This window comes from Centruroides vittatus, unplaced genomic scaffold (genome assembly GCF_030686945.1).
Source record: "Centruroides vittatus isolate TY-2023 unplaced genomic scaffold, ASM3068694v2 contig_436, whole genome shotgun sequence".
Taxonomy (NCBI): Eukaryota; Metazoa; Arthropoda; class Arachnida; order Scorpiones; family Buthidae; genus Centruroides; species Centruroides vittatus.
Genome location: NW_027122237.1, coordinates 1,474,703 through 1,491,529, shown reverse-complemented (window position 1 = coordinate 1,491,529; position 16,827 = coordinate 1,474,703). Strand labels below are relative to the sequence as shown.

The 16,827-nt window shown below is 35.8% G+C and overlaps 1 protein-coding gene across 3 annotated transcripts in view; it reads left to right on the top strand.

The window, feature by feature from the left end:
• LOC136976939 (queuosine-tRNA galactosyltransferase-like) overlaps window positions 1–16,827 on the top strand; it is a 62,062-nt gene that overhangs the window by 16,872 nt on the left and 28,363 nt on the right. For all 3 annotated transcript variants that reach the window (XM_067272334.1, XM_067272332.1, XM_067272333.1), the window contains exon 3: window positions 9,464–9,563. In XM_067272334.1, the coding sequence (XP_067128435.1) occupies window positions 9,464–9,563 (100 nt within the window). The remainder of the gene's footprint in view (window positions 1–9,463; window positions 9,564–16,827) is intronic.

Below are 16,827 nucleotides of genomic sequence, written 5' to 3'. Positions count from 1 at the left end.
GGACGAACAAAAAAAATACGAAATTTTACACAAAAGAATAATATTTTATTATTATTTCACGTGGTCCTTTATACACTATATACTTTGTGATCCCAACTATACACCGCTGATATATATAACTGTATCTAGTCAGTGCGGTAAAACTGTGTACATACAAAGGGGATTGATGCGTTTACGCGACAATGGTCTTTGTTTGTAGCTCTCACAGAGGTAATACGGGTTAACTTAAACTATCTTAAACTAGCTTATAATCTAAAAGAAAATAGGAGAGGGAAGAACAAAGAGTAAGAATAGAAGAAAAAATGCTGGGTACCCAGTGTTTCTTTCTTGTCTGGTCTTCACTCTTGACGAAATGGAGATTTCTATCGCAGTCACTTGTAGTTGTCCTTTTCAATCGCTCCGATCAAATGAAAGAGTCTATATCGCTAAACTCTCAGTTTTTCTTGTTTTCGTCTATGTCAGTTCTTTTTCTGTAGACGACCTCGGCACTTTGTCTCGATCCGTGACGACGACCACTTTCTTTTTCGTCCGCTTCTTCTCAACGCTAGCCTCGGAATGCCTCACCCCCGCTCCCTGACTTGCCTCAGGGTTTTTGTTTCACACCTTGTTTCCGGTGTTATTCTATGAAATTTCGTCCCCATCAGCCGGAAGGAAAGACCGTTAGAGAATTCGAAGAACAGACATAGAACAAAGGATTAACGAAACTTAATACTAGGCTTAACGCTATATATATATATACAACAATATGGCGTATCGCCACATATGCCCCCCTTAAGAATCAAACTCCGTAATGCAACTTACGGTAATCTATTTTACACCCACGAAGATTATACGGGTGTTGACTTATCACATCTTTATTACTATTAACAATTTTTTTCTCGTTATTACCCTCCTGTTCTCTCGATTGGTGGTTTCCTACACCTGATCTTGGTTCTCTGTTGGGTGTCCCCATCCTCAGGTATTCATATGGATCCCCAACTTCCAATTCCTCTTCCTCGACTGGTGCTTCCCGCATTTCGCGATGTCGAGGAGCTATTCTCTTACTTTCTTTATATACTGGGGAGTAGCATAGTTTTAGGCGGTCGGTATGCACCACCAATTTTTCCTTTATACGATTACTACCAAGTTCAACTGTTACAGGGCCTAACACACGAATAATCCTATACGGCCCTAAATATTTTGGGGAAAATTTTCCCGTACCTCTCCGCTTACCCTTTCGAAGCAACCACACCTTCTGACCTTCTTTCCACACACTAATTCTTTTGCCGTCGTTTTCTCTTATTCTGTTTTTTCGGTTCCGCTTTCTCCCCAATTCGTAAGCAGTTCTCCTTAACACATTCAACTTATCTACAAATTCAGGACCTCTTTCTTGGCGTTCTACATCCCCAACATTTTCTTCTGGGAACGCGCTAGGAAAACGAGGGTCAAACCCATACAGGAGAAAGGCTGGAGATTCATTAGTCGCTGAATGGGTTGAGTTGTTGTAAGCGAACGCAGCAGGGTGAATGAAACTGTCCCAATTACGATTGTCGCCCTTTGATATCCAGGCAATGATTCCACATATGGTTTTATTAAAACGTTCGCATACGGAATTTGAGGACGGGCGATAGGCGGTCGTAACATTATGTTTAATTGTTAATTCATTACATACTCCTTGGAACAAACCAGAAGTAAAATTTGCCCCTCTGTCAGATATAATGACGTTGGGGCAACCATACCGACATATAATATGGTCAAAAATTTTATCAGCAATCTCCTGAGCAGACTGATTAGAGATGGGGATTGCTTCAGCATAGCGGGTGTAAATATCGACTATGGTTAATATGAATCTATTCCCTTTCTGGGATGTCTGAAGTGGGCCTATGATGTCTGTAGCCACTTTCTGGAGGGGAAAATCAGCGGTCTCAGTTTCTTGAAATGGGGCTCGGCCTCTGTGTAAATTATGCTGCTGGCAGGTTTTGCAGCCCCTGATTACACGCTTGACATGATTTTTTAAATTTTTTATATAGTAATATCTATCGATTATATTACATGTTTTCTCGACCCCAAGGTGGCCAGACAGGGTAGAGCTATGGAAGGACCATATCACACGATCAATCATATCTCTCCCTACACACACACGGGCCCACCTCCTAAGCCCCATTCTTCCTGGTTTTACATTCATAACAACCTCACCGTCAAGTTGGAATTCAGGTTGTTGAACACCACTTGTAACCCCTTGATTGTCAGTTCTTTTACAATTGTTTCGTAACTTCATTAGGAAGTCATCTCTCTCTTGCGATTCCACTACCTGCCGCCATAGTTCCTTATTATCAATGACGTTACTGCTCACATCTTTCTCTAACTTCTTATTACCATAATCTGGCCGTGATAGTAAATCCGCAACTTCATTACGTTTTCCTTTTACGTGGTTTATCCTTACATCATAATCAGCGATCTCTGTTGTGAGGCTCTGGATAGGTCCGAACCTCACTGAAATTCGCGTTAAAATCATTTATTTTTAGGAAAAAATTATTTTTTTTAGAGGAAAAAAAAATAGAAGTTAGAAATAGTTTTTCTTAAGGAAAACGACGCGAACTGTTAAACAATAGAACAATGGGGAAACGTAGATCGTCTATCTCCGAGTGGGAATCGAATTAAACTTCGATTTTGACCTCTCCCGCGCCCCCGAAAGGTTTCGAATTGTCATCAGGTGACGAGAAGAGACCAATCGGAAAGCGGAATCGGAGGAAAACAGATAAAACCTGAGAATTCAAGGACGCGAGGGCTTCTTCTCCCGAAAGTTCCAAGTGACGGATCTATTGTTGTGTGTGTGTCTGGTGCCCATCTTCGTCTCCGTCTCCCGACCTCGGATCGACATCTTTCCATCAACGGAAGTCGACCGCATCGTCCTGGAGTCGCGGAGTCGTCGAGGGAACTGGCCATTCGCGACCTAGGGACACTCCTTCAAAATGAGACTATATTCGAAAGGAGAGGAAGACCCAGAGGCTGCTGCCGACCTAGAACTTCCAAGATCGCGGAAATCTTGTAAGCTTCTTTCGTGTCAAATAAACGGTTTCTTGTAACCGTAGAGTCTGTCTCAGTGCCGATCGCCCACATACGACCCTTCGCGACCGCTCGACCTTCTTGACATAGTCGGCACCCTGTCGGCAAACTCACACTGTTGACCACCTCATGATCCTTTTGTTATGGTTTCTCATATTGCCGATGAAGATCAAAGGCTTGTGATCTGTGTGCAGCTCGACTCTGTATCCAAGAATTAACGGCCTGAAGTGACGCAGCGATAATATTATGGCCAAACATTCTTTTTCGATTGTTGAGTAATTTTTCTCGGCACCTACGAATTTTCGGCTGAAATATCCCACCGGATAGAATTCACCATCCTCCCTCTGTCCTAACACTGCGCCTGCACAATAGTCCGACGCATCGGAATATAAATGAAAGGGGGACCCAAAATCTGGGTGTTTCAATAATGGGGGTTTCGATAGTATGCTTTTAAATTTTTCAAAACTATCTTGACAGTCGGCATCCCACGCAAACCTTGCATTTTTCTTAGTTAATTTAGTTAGCGGGAGCGCAAGATCTGAGAACTTAGGTACAAAGCTCCTAAAAAATCCCACCATCCCGAGAAAACTTCGCACTCCTTTCACACTACAAGGGGGTTCCAATTCGAGTATCGCCTTCATATTGTCGACATCCGGGAGTATCCCTTCCTGACTTATAACGTGGCCTAGATATTTAACTTGCCTGACAATAAAAGAACTTTTTGTGGGATGTAATTTCAAGTTCGTTTTGTCCAATGTCCCTATCACCTCATCCAGGAGAGATATGTGATCGTGGAGTGATTTAGAGAAAAGTACTATATCGTCCTGGAATACATAGCAATTTATGCCAACAAAACGGGCTAACACTTTAGACATTACCGCCTGGAAGAACCTCCCGCTATTCTTCGCGCCTTGCGGGAGACGGCACATTTGAAATTTACCCCAGGGAGTCGAAAATGCAAAAACATGCCTAACAGATTTATCTAAGCTTATCTGAAAATAGCCAGATTTTAAATCTAGGACTGAGAAGTACTTGCTCCCATGAAACTTACTTAGTATCTCGTCTACTCTGGCTATAGGGAATTCCTGGGTTGTAGTGACCTCATTCACGCGCCTCAGGTCGAGCGTCATCCTGATCTCCCCATTTTCCTTTTCTACGACGTGGATTGGGGAATTCCACGCGGACGAACTTTCTTCGATTATCCCCGCTTTTAGGTACGCGTCAGTCAGTTCTCTCAACTTAGGCAAGTGGCATTCGGGAATGCGATATTGCCGCACGTTTACCGGTCTGTCCTGATCAACGATCGGTTTGTGGGACTCGCCTATCATACCCGTTAATTCCTCGACGCGTTCGGCGAAGCAACCTGGGTGTTTTCTGAATATGTCATGCACCTTTTTCTTCTCTTCCGAACTTAAACCTTCTAACCCTTTAATTACTATATTTGAATCGCTCGTCAATTCATCGTGTACATCTATATACGCGCTACAACCACGTGTTTTCTCCTCCATGGATACTCTCATACTATCTATGACCTTATAGATCTCCCCAATTACATCCATCCCTAGAATACCTTCGTATTCTACGTGTCCCGGTAATAGCATACACGCGATCCTCACTTTACACGCCTGATTCCTGTACTCCACTTTTGCACGTATTAATTTCTCACACTCTGTCACTTCACCGTTTATCCCCCTGATTCCCAAGCCTTCACCGTCTGCTGTTGCACGTGCTATGTTCCGGTTCGATATACCCCTTATCACCTTAGAATTTATAATAGATTTTTCCGCCCCTGTATCTATAAGAAAGTGACACTTCACGCCTTCTATTCTTCCTACCACTAGCGGAAGACCTCTTTGCGATTTAGTTACTTTCTCGGCCAGTCTCACATTTATGAAAGGAACGTTATGCTCACCAGTGTTACGCTCCTCTACAAGTTTAAATGATTTTTTCTACGTTCCGGGCAATTTTGAGCGAAATGACCTATCTCTCCGCACGTGAAACACCTTTTCCCTACTACTTTGCTCTTCTGTTCGTCTCTATTCACCATCTTATTCACGGCCTCAACCAGTGATTCGACTTTCTTCTCCAATTCCCTAATTCTATCGTCATCTTTATTTCCCCTAACTATCCTATCACTGCTCTTGCCTACTATGGCATCCGATTCTTCCTCTATCCCCACGTTTACGTTTTTACGTTCAAAACGATGATCGCATTCAAGTCCTATCGCTTCCTCGCCCTCGGCTATAACAAACGCCTCTTCGAGGGTCTTAGGGGCCCTTCTCAATACATTTCCCTTCAAACTACCTTTCAGTCCCTTTACAAATCTTTCCTTAATTATATCGTCCGTAAACGATCTCAATTTGTCGTTATCACTAATGGCCCTTGCCAACAGAGTTTTTGTGCGGATTGAAAATTCCGTTACAGATTCATTTTGTCCTTGCTTTAAACTTAAAAGTTGGTCCAAAATATCTTTGTCTCCAGCTTCTCTTTTCTTGAAGCACTTTATTAAGTCATTCTTAATGTCTTCGTATGACCCGGGGTATTGGTCAAGGAGACACATGAATGTCGTCAGCGGTTCTCCTTTCAGCCTCGATTGCAGGACGGCAACTTTGACTTCATCATTCCACCCGGCAAGCTGGGCAATATTTTCTATAGTTCGAAAAAACTGTTTCACATTTACGGTGTCCCCCTGAGTTCCCGTAAATATAGGGATCATCCCTAGAAAGCCCGTCACCACCAAAGGTTGAGCGGGGCTCATTCCGTTACTGCCAATTGAACTACCGACTTGGCCGTCCATTATTGTTACACTAATCTTAATAATATATAATAATTACACAACACAAGAATAGATATAACACAAATTAACCCTATAACACGTGTGGCCCGTATACCTCTTCACAGTTGGGATCCTGTCGCGGACGCCATTGTGGTGTACATGAGGACGAACAAAAAAAATACGAAATTTTACACAAAAGAATAATATTTTATTATTATTTCACGTGGTCCTTTATACACTATATACTTTGTGATCCCAACTATACACCGCTGATATATATAACTGTATCTGGTCAGTGCGGTAAAACTGTGTACATACAAAGGGGATTGATGCGTTTACGCGACAATGGTCTTTGTTTGTAGCTCTCACAGAGGTAATACGGGTTAACTTAAACTATCTTAAACTAGCTTATAATCTAAAAGAAAATAGGAGAGGGAAGAACAAAGAGTAAGAATAGAAGAAAAAAATGCTGGGTACCCAGTGTTTCTTTCTTGTCTGGTCTTCACTCTTGACGAAATGGAGATTTCTATCGCAGTCACTTGTAGTTGTCCTTTTCAATCGCTCCGATCAAATGAAAGAGTCTATATCGCTAAACTCTCAGTTTTTCTTGTTTTCGTCTATGTCAGTTCTTTTTCTGTAGACGACCTCGGCACTTTGTCTCGATCCGTGACGACGACCACTTTCTTTTTCGTCCGCTTCTTCTCAACGCTAGCCTCGGAATGCCTCACCCCCGCTCCCTGACTTGCCTCAGGGTTTTTGTTTCACACCTTGTTTCCGGTGTTATTCTATGAAATTTCGTCCCCATCAGCCGGAAGGAAAGACCGTTAGAGAATTCGAAGAACAGACATAGAACAAAGGATTAACGAAACTTAATACTAGGCTTAACGCTATATATATATATACAACAATATGGCGTATCGCCACATATGCCCCCCTTAAGAATCAAACTCCGTAATGCAACTTACGGTAATCTATTTTACACCCACGAGCAGAGTCTGTTCACTCTCGTAGTTTTTCCCTTGCACAGATATCATTGTCATTGATTGCCTTCATATTCCTCCTGTGATGGCACTGAAAAGAAAGAGAGAGTCTCTCGCAACAATGTGTCAACATATACGGCCTCACTGCTCCCCCACTGGGTTTATTGCCCTCCAGGCAACAATGGGTGATGGAACATTCTAGAATCAAATAAATGAAGGATTTTTAACTATCAATTTCATTTATATGTTACTGTGAAAGACTGAAATTAGAGAATGTCGATATTCTCCGGTGAATGTCAACGCATACAAAATACATCAGTGAAAGACTGGATATTTAGTTATATTATTATACACTTGAACAATCTCCAGTGTATGTTGGCAAGCACAGATAAGCTTTGGTCGATGTCGACAGAGAGGCGACAATCTGTTGCCAAATCCTTTGTGGGTAGCCGGAGGTAGGACAAAGTTGTACCTTTTTTCCTGGCAGCGATTTGATGGAAACCGCCCACTTTGTCACTGGATGGTGTTTTTGTTCTTTTGATCCCGTGAGGTGGGGATCGGTTTGTCAGCTTTATACCCATAATCAGTTCATAATTTGTAAAGAAAAGCTACTTTCCATAGATGAGATTTCTTCTCAAGAAATATTGCTGAGAGAAGCAGCTCCAGCTAATTTGAAAAGTGGAAGGCAAGGCTATACACACTGTCATTGCAAAAAGAAGTGCTCCATGAATAAATGCAGTTGTAAAAGCAAGGGACTCTTGTGCAATTCAAAGTGCCATAACAGTTTAAGTTGTTGCAATAAATAAGATTGTATAATGTTAATCACATAAATTATGTGTACATTTATTATTGTATTATTTTCTTTAATGATTTAAAATGTACTGTTCGTTTTAGATTCAACAGTTTATTTACATGTGCTGTTACTTAAGCTTTTTCCTATTTTGACATATTAAAAAGTTGCATTTTTGTCTTAATGTAATAAAAATATTTTCATTCAACATTCACCATCAGTGCATGCTGAATGTTGACAATTGCTGATGTAAATGAGAAATAATGATATTTAGCAAATATTTCATACGTACAGGAAACGACTGTGCAAACGACAGGAAACGACATTCTCCTGATATCAGTCATTCACAATAACATATGTACGTAATAGGATGAGTGATTGTCACAGTTCCACATGTTGATGGACATTTTTATTTTCACAACATTCTTAAGCTTATTTTGATAATAATTAAATAAGACATGCATAATAATACTAATTAACATATGAAAAGGCATTGTTTGTGTAAATTATGTCATTATACCCAGCAAAACGGTAATTAATGGCATAATTAATATGTTTATTACCTTGCAAGATATTTTATATTATTTTAGCTAATATCATTGTGATAATCGTCAAACATAGAACAGTAAAAATACTAAAAATAAAAATTATCTTTAGATTTAAAACAAGTAAAAACTACTTTAACTTATTCCGACTTCGAGGAACGATATGAGTTTAAATGGATGAATCAATGATAAAAAATGACTTCAGTATTTTAATATTACCAGTTTTATTTTGTTATCCTTTTTACAATTTAGAAAGTCCATGGACTCTCTAAATTGCAATAATTTAATCCTTAAAGTTTAAAATGCCAGTAATTTTGTGGGGGATGTCAGAGCTGATGTTTTTTAACCCAAAGGGCACAAATATGTATAGAACGATCTTGCTCATTTGTTTCAATACCACATAATGACATGTCCCACTAGCAATAATTGTTCTCCATCTATAAAATTTCTCAATTATCAGCTATAAGCAGCATATATCATATAGTTCATATTTAAAAATTTTTTTTTAAATTCTCGTTTATATGTTTTTTAAATAAGCTTAAGAATGTTCCATTTTTGCATTCCATTTGAGAACGCTTTAACCTGAGGAAGATCTCCTGTGTAGATCGAAAACATTTATGTTTGCATTAAAATATCCTGGAATTGTACTTTTAAGGTTTAGAGATGTGCTGTTTTTATGATGTATATCATTATATCGGACAGTAATGTATGATTAATTTTACATTACTAGTTACAAACGACCTAGATAAAGTAGCCATTTTGTAAAAATGCAGCACCCTCTATAGTTCATGAAAAACACGAATAGACAACGAAAGCATGATACCACATCTACTTGACTTAAATACCGGTTAACTTAATACACACTCACTTCGTTTAACCTTAACGAAGTGAGTGTGTATGACGATCAAGAAGTACCAGATATTAAGGTTAAACGAAGTGAGTGTGTAGAAAGCATGATAGAAAGGGCGTGAGAGGGGAATCCCCGCGTTAACAGTTTCAACATGTTTATTTTATCACTTGCAACGAATAAATCAGTTCAGCCTAGGTCAAACTAGTTAAGCCTGAAGTATTTAGGCCAAACTAAATTGTCCTGGGCTAAACTAGCATATCATGACATGCATAGGATAAACCTGTTTGGCCTGAAATCGGGTTTGGTCGGTAACATATATAATATATTATATATATATATCAAGTAATTAGAATTAATATTTGCTTGTTTAATCATTTTATATACAGTATATAAAACAAATAAACAAGCAAATATTAATTCAGTGTGTATACTAATTTTAAAGTTTTTTGTTTTAATATTTAGAATTTTTATTTTTAGGATAATTCACAAGATATATTAAAATCTTGGTTGGATAAGTTACAGAAAGAAAATATAAAAGTAGTTATTTCAGAAGGAAAATCATCTATATCTAAAGGAGGTAAGTAAATAGTTTAAAATTTTAAAAATAAATATATTACAATCTCTGAATTAGATTGCAGAGCCCTCCGGTGGCAGAGTGGATAAGATCAGTGAGCTTGGTCCTGAGTTTTTGCCTGATCACTGGGCTTGCCATGTGGATTTTTCAGGTTTCATTCATGTCTGACACAGAAATAGGGATCAGTTTCCCATAAAATGTCCTCCCGAAAGATGTCTATCTCCCTTGGCAGATCACTCTTGTGTTGAATTGTCTTATCCCATCAAACTACACTATTAAATTGCAATGTATTTATTTTCTCAATTAAAGAATGATTAAGATTATAAGATGTATCTTATAATTTAAGTTCAAATGTTCAAAAGGCAAAACTATTTTTATGAATTTCTATAGTTCCTAATATATCAAATATAAGATTTTTGAATATATTAAAATTCAAACTTATTCTCATATTAATTTTGTTCATGAAATACATCATGTACAATACATGGTCCCATAATTCAGTAATATAAATTTAATAAAAAAAAATTACTTTTTAAATTATTTATTATATATATTTGATTTTAGATGGCACCTAATACCTGCTTCTAGTGACAAATTATTTGGAAATTAATTAAAAATAACAGCAGAGAAGTAGACCAATTTAATCCAGCAGTCATTTATTTCTAAGTTTCTTGGGATATATGCAATAGTAATGTTGTATTATTACTATATGTATTATACAATAGAAAACTAAAAGAAATGTTGAAGTAACACAAAGTTAACTTGATATTTTAGGCAGTAAGCTATAACCTCTATATATTATTGCAAAACACCTTTCTCACTTTTTTTAGCAAATTTTTTAAAATTAAATTAAATGAACTTACGTTTTCAGCTATCTTAAATAGCCTTTTTCAGATTTAGCATAATTTGTAATGTCAGTTAGAACATAATTAATCAATCAACATTTATTTGTTATGGCTTTTGCCTTTACAAAGGGGGTTACAAATTCATATCAAAATGAACAAATACAAACATTATTATATGTAATTGTAAAGAAAAATAAATAATACAACTTAAGTTTAGTAAGATTTTATTAACATGTTTAATGAATAACAGGAAAATTTATAAATATTATACATCACAGAACTTAAATTATCATCATATAAACAAAACATATCAAAATCAATTGCCAAAAAAGTATTCTTTAAGTAGTTTCGCAAGATACAAATAGGTGGTTCTTAACGTTTTCACAAAATCTGTTACATAGAGGACAATTTGAGTGAGCCAAAATATTCATTCTACGCCCATTTAAAACAATAGTATAGTCATTAAGTCGCAGTTGTATATTAAAGATTTAATATTGTAATTTAAATTTGATAATAGATAATATCAAGGTGTCCATGGGAATGATAGGGAAGTTTCAAAAAAACTACACTTTTGCTCAATATAATGAATATCTTGGGTCCAATATTTATCTTTTAATGACTGAAATATTTCAGCTAGAAAGAGTTTTCTTTTTATCAGAAATTTGAGTATAGTAATCAGTAGAATAACCTAAATCAGACAATAAACGTTCAACTGAAGAAGACCAAGTTACAACCAAAGAATTTCTACCTATTAATTTCAATTTATTATAAACTGGCTTTCTAAGATCAAATTCTGGTAACTCAAAAATTTTAATGCAGTATCTAAAAATGGCCAATGCTAAACGTATAGCCATTGGCGGACGGCCCAATTCGAATCTTAAAGCACCGAACGATTAATATGAAATATTGATCTAATAAATCTCAGTTGTGTCTTCTCAAGTTTATTGACAACAGATGATCCCCAAATAGGAAACATAAATCCCAAACTTGAGCGTATCAAGGAATCAAACAATCAAAAGTATGACTTAATAGAAGACTGCTTCATTCTAACCATATGCTTTATTAAATTAAAAAGTTGAAGTTTATATTTCAAAAACAATTTATCTAGGTGATAAGAAAATGAACCCTGAGGAGTAAAAATAGATACCCAGATATTTGTAAGATGAGACGATCTCCAACTCAGAGTTAGATAAATAAAATTTATCAGCCTTCCCCAGTCTGCCCCTCTCCAAAAAACCATTACTTTAGATTTAGCCTTGTTAATAAGTAGTTTATTAGAATCTTACATATTGTACTTTCAAAAAAAGTGCACAAAAATTTCAAATTTTCTATTCTTTTCTGACTTTTAAGAGGACTAAAAAATTAAAAATTCTAAAACATTTATAAAAAATGAAATAGAATTCTCCCAACGGATCAAGAAAATCAAACAAGTATATAGAGAGAAAAAATTTTTTTTTAATTACATGATGTTTATTAGACTTACAATAATCCTGTAAAAGGTCAAGTTTCTTTTGAAAGCCAATAGGCGAATACGAAAATATTACAATATCATCAGCAAACAAAAGACAGTTCAATTCTACCTCCAGTGATATAGGTATACCCATAGTATTATGACTATAAAAAAAGTCCAGGAGATTGTTAACGAATAAATTAAACAAAATAGGACTAAGTAGTTCACCTTGTGGAAGACCTTTATTAGCAATTACCGCTTCTGAAAGACAGCGATTAACTTCAATTTGAAAAGTGGTATCAGAAAACAATTGTCTTACGAGGTTAATAAAAGAAGATATACCTATCCGAGAAAGCTTCGACCATAAAATATCATGATCTATTGTATCAAATGCCTTTGACAAGTCAATAAATCCAACATATAATTTTTTATGTTTCTTAGTCAAAATTAATTGCAAAATTCCAAGAAAAAGAAATAAATTGTAACCAACACCTCTAATTGCTACAAAAGACCCTGACTAATAGAAATAACATGAGACCACTCAAGTCAAAGTCACAAGCGATTAGCCAATAACGTAGAGAAAATTTTTCTAATTACACTGATTAGCAATATTGGATGATAATTCAGAGGATTGAAACGATTACCCTTCTTACATATCATTTTTAAGCAGATGTTTTTCCAAGTAGTAGGAAAAGAATAATTAGTTTTGAAATTATTAAATAAAGATAGCAAATCATTTAAAGCATTAATTGGGAGAGATTTAATCATTTAAGCCAGGGGCTTTATTATTTTTTAGAGAATGCACTACAAACTGTAATTCATCAGAAGAAAATTTTTCTTCAAGTAATGGGTCCATAGTGTCATTAGTACAAATAGACAGTACAGCCAAAGATGGTCCAGAGAAATAGGTTTTCAAATAATCCAACCAATCACAAATAGAAATGTTGTTATAAGCAAATTTGTTAATAAATTTAGAAATAACAATCTTCCAAAATTCAGCAGAGTTTTTAATATGCGATAACTGAAAATTAATCTTATTCCAAAACAGTTTCTTTTTGGTCTTACAGAGGGATTTGAAGTTTTTTTCCAAGTTAGAATAAATAAAAAATTGTTGCTTAGATCTTCATTGCTGAAATGATCGTAGAGCATGATTATTCTCTCTTTTCAATCGTAAACAGTCAGCATCAAACCAAGACTACACAAATTTTTTTGAACAGTCATGCTTGACATACATATTACTTTGAATTACAGATTGAAGGATCACATCAAAAAAGGAAGAATAAAAAGAAAAAGAATCTAAATAGAATTCACTTTTAAAATTTGCACATTGCTTGGTTACATTATACAAATACTTGTCCAGACACAAAGGTCTCCACACATAACGACAAATTTTAGTAGGCAATTCTTTACTGAGAGGAAGAGAATCAAACCTGAAAGCATTAGAAACTGGGAGATGATCGGAATCAAATTTATTCCGACCTTAAAGTCCACTATGTTATCGACTAACATAGTGTTTGTAGCTATCAAATCAATAACTGATGCACCCAAAGAGGAAATAAACGTAAAGTTTGCAGGGAAATCAGTAACAAACTGATCATTTAAAAGAATCAAACCAAAAGATTTGACCAAGTTCAAAAAATTTCTTCTCCTATAGTTAAAGATCTTATCTTTAGACTCTCTAAGGTTATAAAAATTTAAATTAGAATCTGTATATAATGTATCTATTTTGGAAGCAATTCTAGCATTAGAATCACCAAGAATCAAACTGTCATCATCATCTTTAAAATCAAGAATCAATCTCTCAAGGTACTCAATCAGTGAATCATATTTATTGATAGAAATATAAACCAAGACGATTAAAAGTCCAGGATGATCATTAAACAGAAGTTTATCGAATGTAAGTTTAGCGATAATAAAATTATCGGAGCGATGACAAATTTCTAACTTACCAAATTTCCTAGAAACTACTAAGAACAAACCACCAGATGATCTTCCAAGTCCCTCAGGTTTAAGAGCTAAAAATTCAGTAAAATAAAACTGAGAATCTAACGATGAAAGAAGGGTTTTCAACGAAGATGTCATCCATGATTCAGTTATACCAATAATATGATATGAAAAGACGAAATCAACAAAACTCTTATCAGAAAAATTAGTATACAATAAACCTTGGCTATTCCAAGATAATACCTTTAGCGTAAGAAAGTTCTGAGCAAGGAATAACAGGTAAAGTTTTTAATTTTCATCCATTTGACGATCCACTGACTTCCCTGGTGATAAAAAAGGTTCAATCTTCATCAATTTATTAGTAAGTCAAATGTAAAGTTATCTCCATCATTATCTCCATCAAACAATCAGCTCTCATGAACGCAGATTTACCTGTTGCCTTAGCCTCTTGATAGAAAGAGACAAGATTTCTTCTCCTAATTCTTCATCTCCAATGTAAATCATCAAAAAACTTTACCCTAGAACACTTTTCCCTCATTTGGATGTTATGTACATTTCAGTAAATGAGTTTTTTATCAGAGACAACGTCGAGTTCAGCCACCACCAAATTATTTTTTGAAACTATTTTAAGATCTTTCACCAAAATAGTCACCATTGGGTCTTTTCACAGATGACAGAATGTCGGAAACCAAGGACAGAACTTCAGACAAATTTTCCTCTAATCTTGCGATAACAATATTATTTCTCTGACATTCATTAAACAATGAATCTAAGAGAGATAAAAAATAGGAAGTCGGAGTAGTAGAAGAGACATTTAAGTAGAAAATTTTTCTACCTTCTTCTCCACATTAAGATGCTGTTCAAAGTCTTTATGCAAATTTGCCATCTATTCAGATATAGTAGCTAAATCTTCGAATTTAGTCAAAATGGTATCAAATTTCTCCTCCAAAAAAGAAAATAAATTTTGAGGTACATTAGTAGATGAAGCCAGAGGAGGAAAAAAGATTTGAGTCATTGAGATTTTAGAGTTGGTTCACTAGGAGATCTTTGTCATTTACCGACAGACAATATGGACAACTTGGAAGGAGGAGTGCAAGACATCGGGCCAGGGTTAGACTTGATGCCTCCAATTAATAATAAAGCATGTAGTAATAAATATATATCAAAAACTGAAGTAAAGAAGCACACAATTTGTAAAAAAATCATATCCAAAGCGCTAGAGTTCATTAATGACAGCTCACTCAAAAACTCACCAACACTCCAGTTAGAACATAAATTAGAACATAAGATTTGAAACTTTGAGCTTTGCTCGCATTTTTATGATGTCATGATATTACCATGATATCATAAGAATGCCATTACATTTGCTTATACGATGTTGCCACCTAGCCAACAAATACAATAATAATCATCAAAAATGTAGCACCTTTTGTCAGATTTAAATCTAAGTGGTTTTGATTTAATTATTAACTGTGTGATCAGTTGAAAAGTGTGAACATTTTGTTTATTTTTTCTAAGTATGATACAGACACAGAAAGAGCCTTTGAAGTACAGACTGTCCATACTAAATATAAATATGGTAACCCTATTATTATTATGTAATTTTGTAGTGGGAAAATAAACTTTTCTTCACACTGTATACATCATTATTAACTTAAACATTTTGTTATTCTATGTAATCTTCCATGCTTAAAGTTATTTTAATTTAGTGTATCTACGTCGAGAGAAAATAATAAATATCTTTCATAATTTCAATATTTGTTTAATTTGTTATATACAGGGTGAGTTTTTTATCTTGAGACAATGTAATAACTTAATTGGATCTCATTATTTTGAGAAAAAGGTATAGACAAAAGTTGTAGGGTTTCGAAGAGCCAATCAATTAGTGACCTTGACCTTCAAGGTCATTTATGTGGAAAGAACGGGAAATTTCACAATGAGCTATGACCTTGAGTACCCTAAATTTGACCTCTGAAGGTCATCTCAAGCCTGATAATTTTAAGTGCGGCTGAACAAATGCATCCAAGTGAAAGGGCATCATTTTGAACATTTGTTATAAAATTTTCCCCCGAAACCAACATTTCAAGCAATGGTGAGAAGTAAAGTGACTCACCAAAAGCAAGCACCACGATAGTGAGAGGCAAGGGGACTCACTGAAAATAATCACCTCAAAGGGAGCAGAAAATTACTATGTCCACATCGTTACTCCTGGGTAGTGCTAAAAGTAGTGAATGCTTTTAAAGGTCAAAATAATAAGGTCATGAAAAAATGTAACTTTTATCTCCCTGCCTATTCCAGTAATAAAAAGTACAGTTTCCCATTAGAAAAAGCTTATACAATAGTGCCTCATATAACATATTTAATCCATTTCAGGTACAAGTCCATTAAGTGAAAAGTCCGTTATACGAAACGCATTTTCCCATAGAAATACATGTTAAAACATCTAATTCGTTCTACTGCATAAAATAACTGTACTGTACCATAAAAAAAATGAAAATGGAGCAGTCACCAATTATGCTGGGTGGTCAGATGTTGTGAGGAGGAGACAGAGGAACGCTTTTCACACATTCATACAGACACACACTTTTTACACATTGCAGCAGGTCTCTTTTTTATTGTTTTTTAATCAGAGTCAGATTCAAGAGAGGCTACTGGGGCTTGCAGCGTCAACTCCTCTTGTTCCATCCTTTGTATTTTGGCAGCTGGCTTCTTGAAAAACATGTCCAAGGTGGTCTATTTCTCTCTCTTCTTCAACACCTGTTGGAAATGATGGGCAAGGGTGTCATTGTAGAGATCATTGATCCTGTTGGCCTTAGCTGTGTTTGGATAGTGAGTGTTGGTAAACTCCTGAACCTCTCCCCATTTGACAAGGAAGTCCTTCATGGCATCAGTTGAAATTACTTGATTGGATTGCTCCTCCTCCTCGTCAGATGAAGCTTCTCTTTGAGCTTCATTGTGTACCTGGGCTAGAAGTGCTTGTCAGCTCTTCTTGGTGTTCTTCAATGAGCTCCTCCCCACATCCTCCATT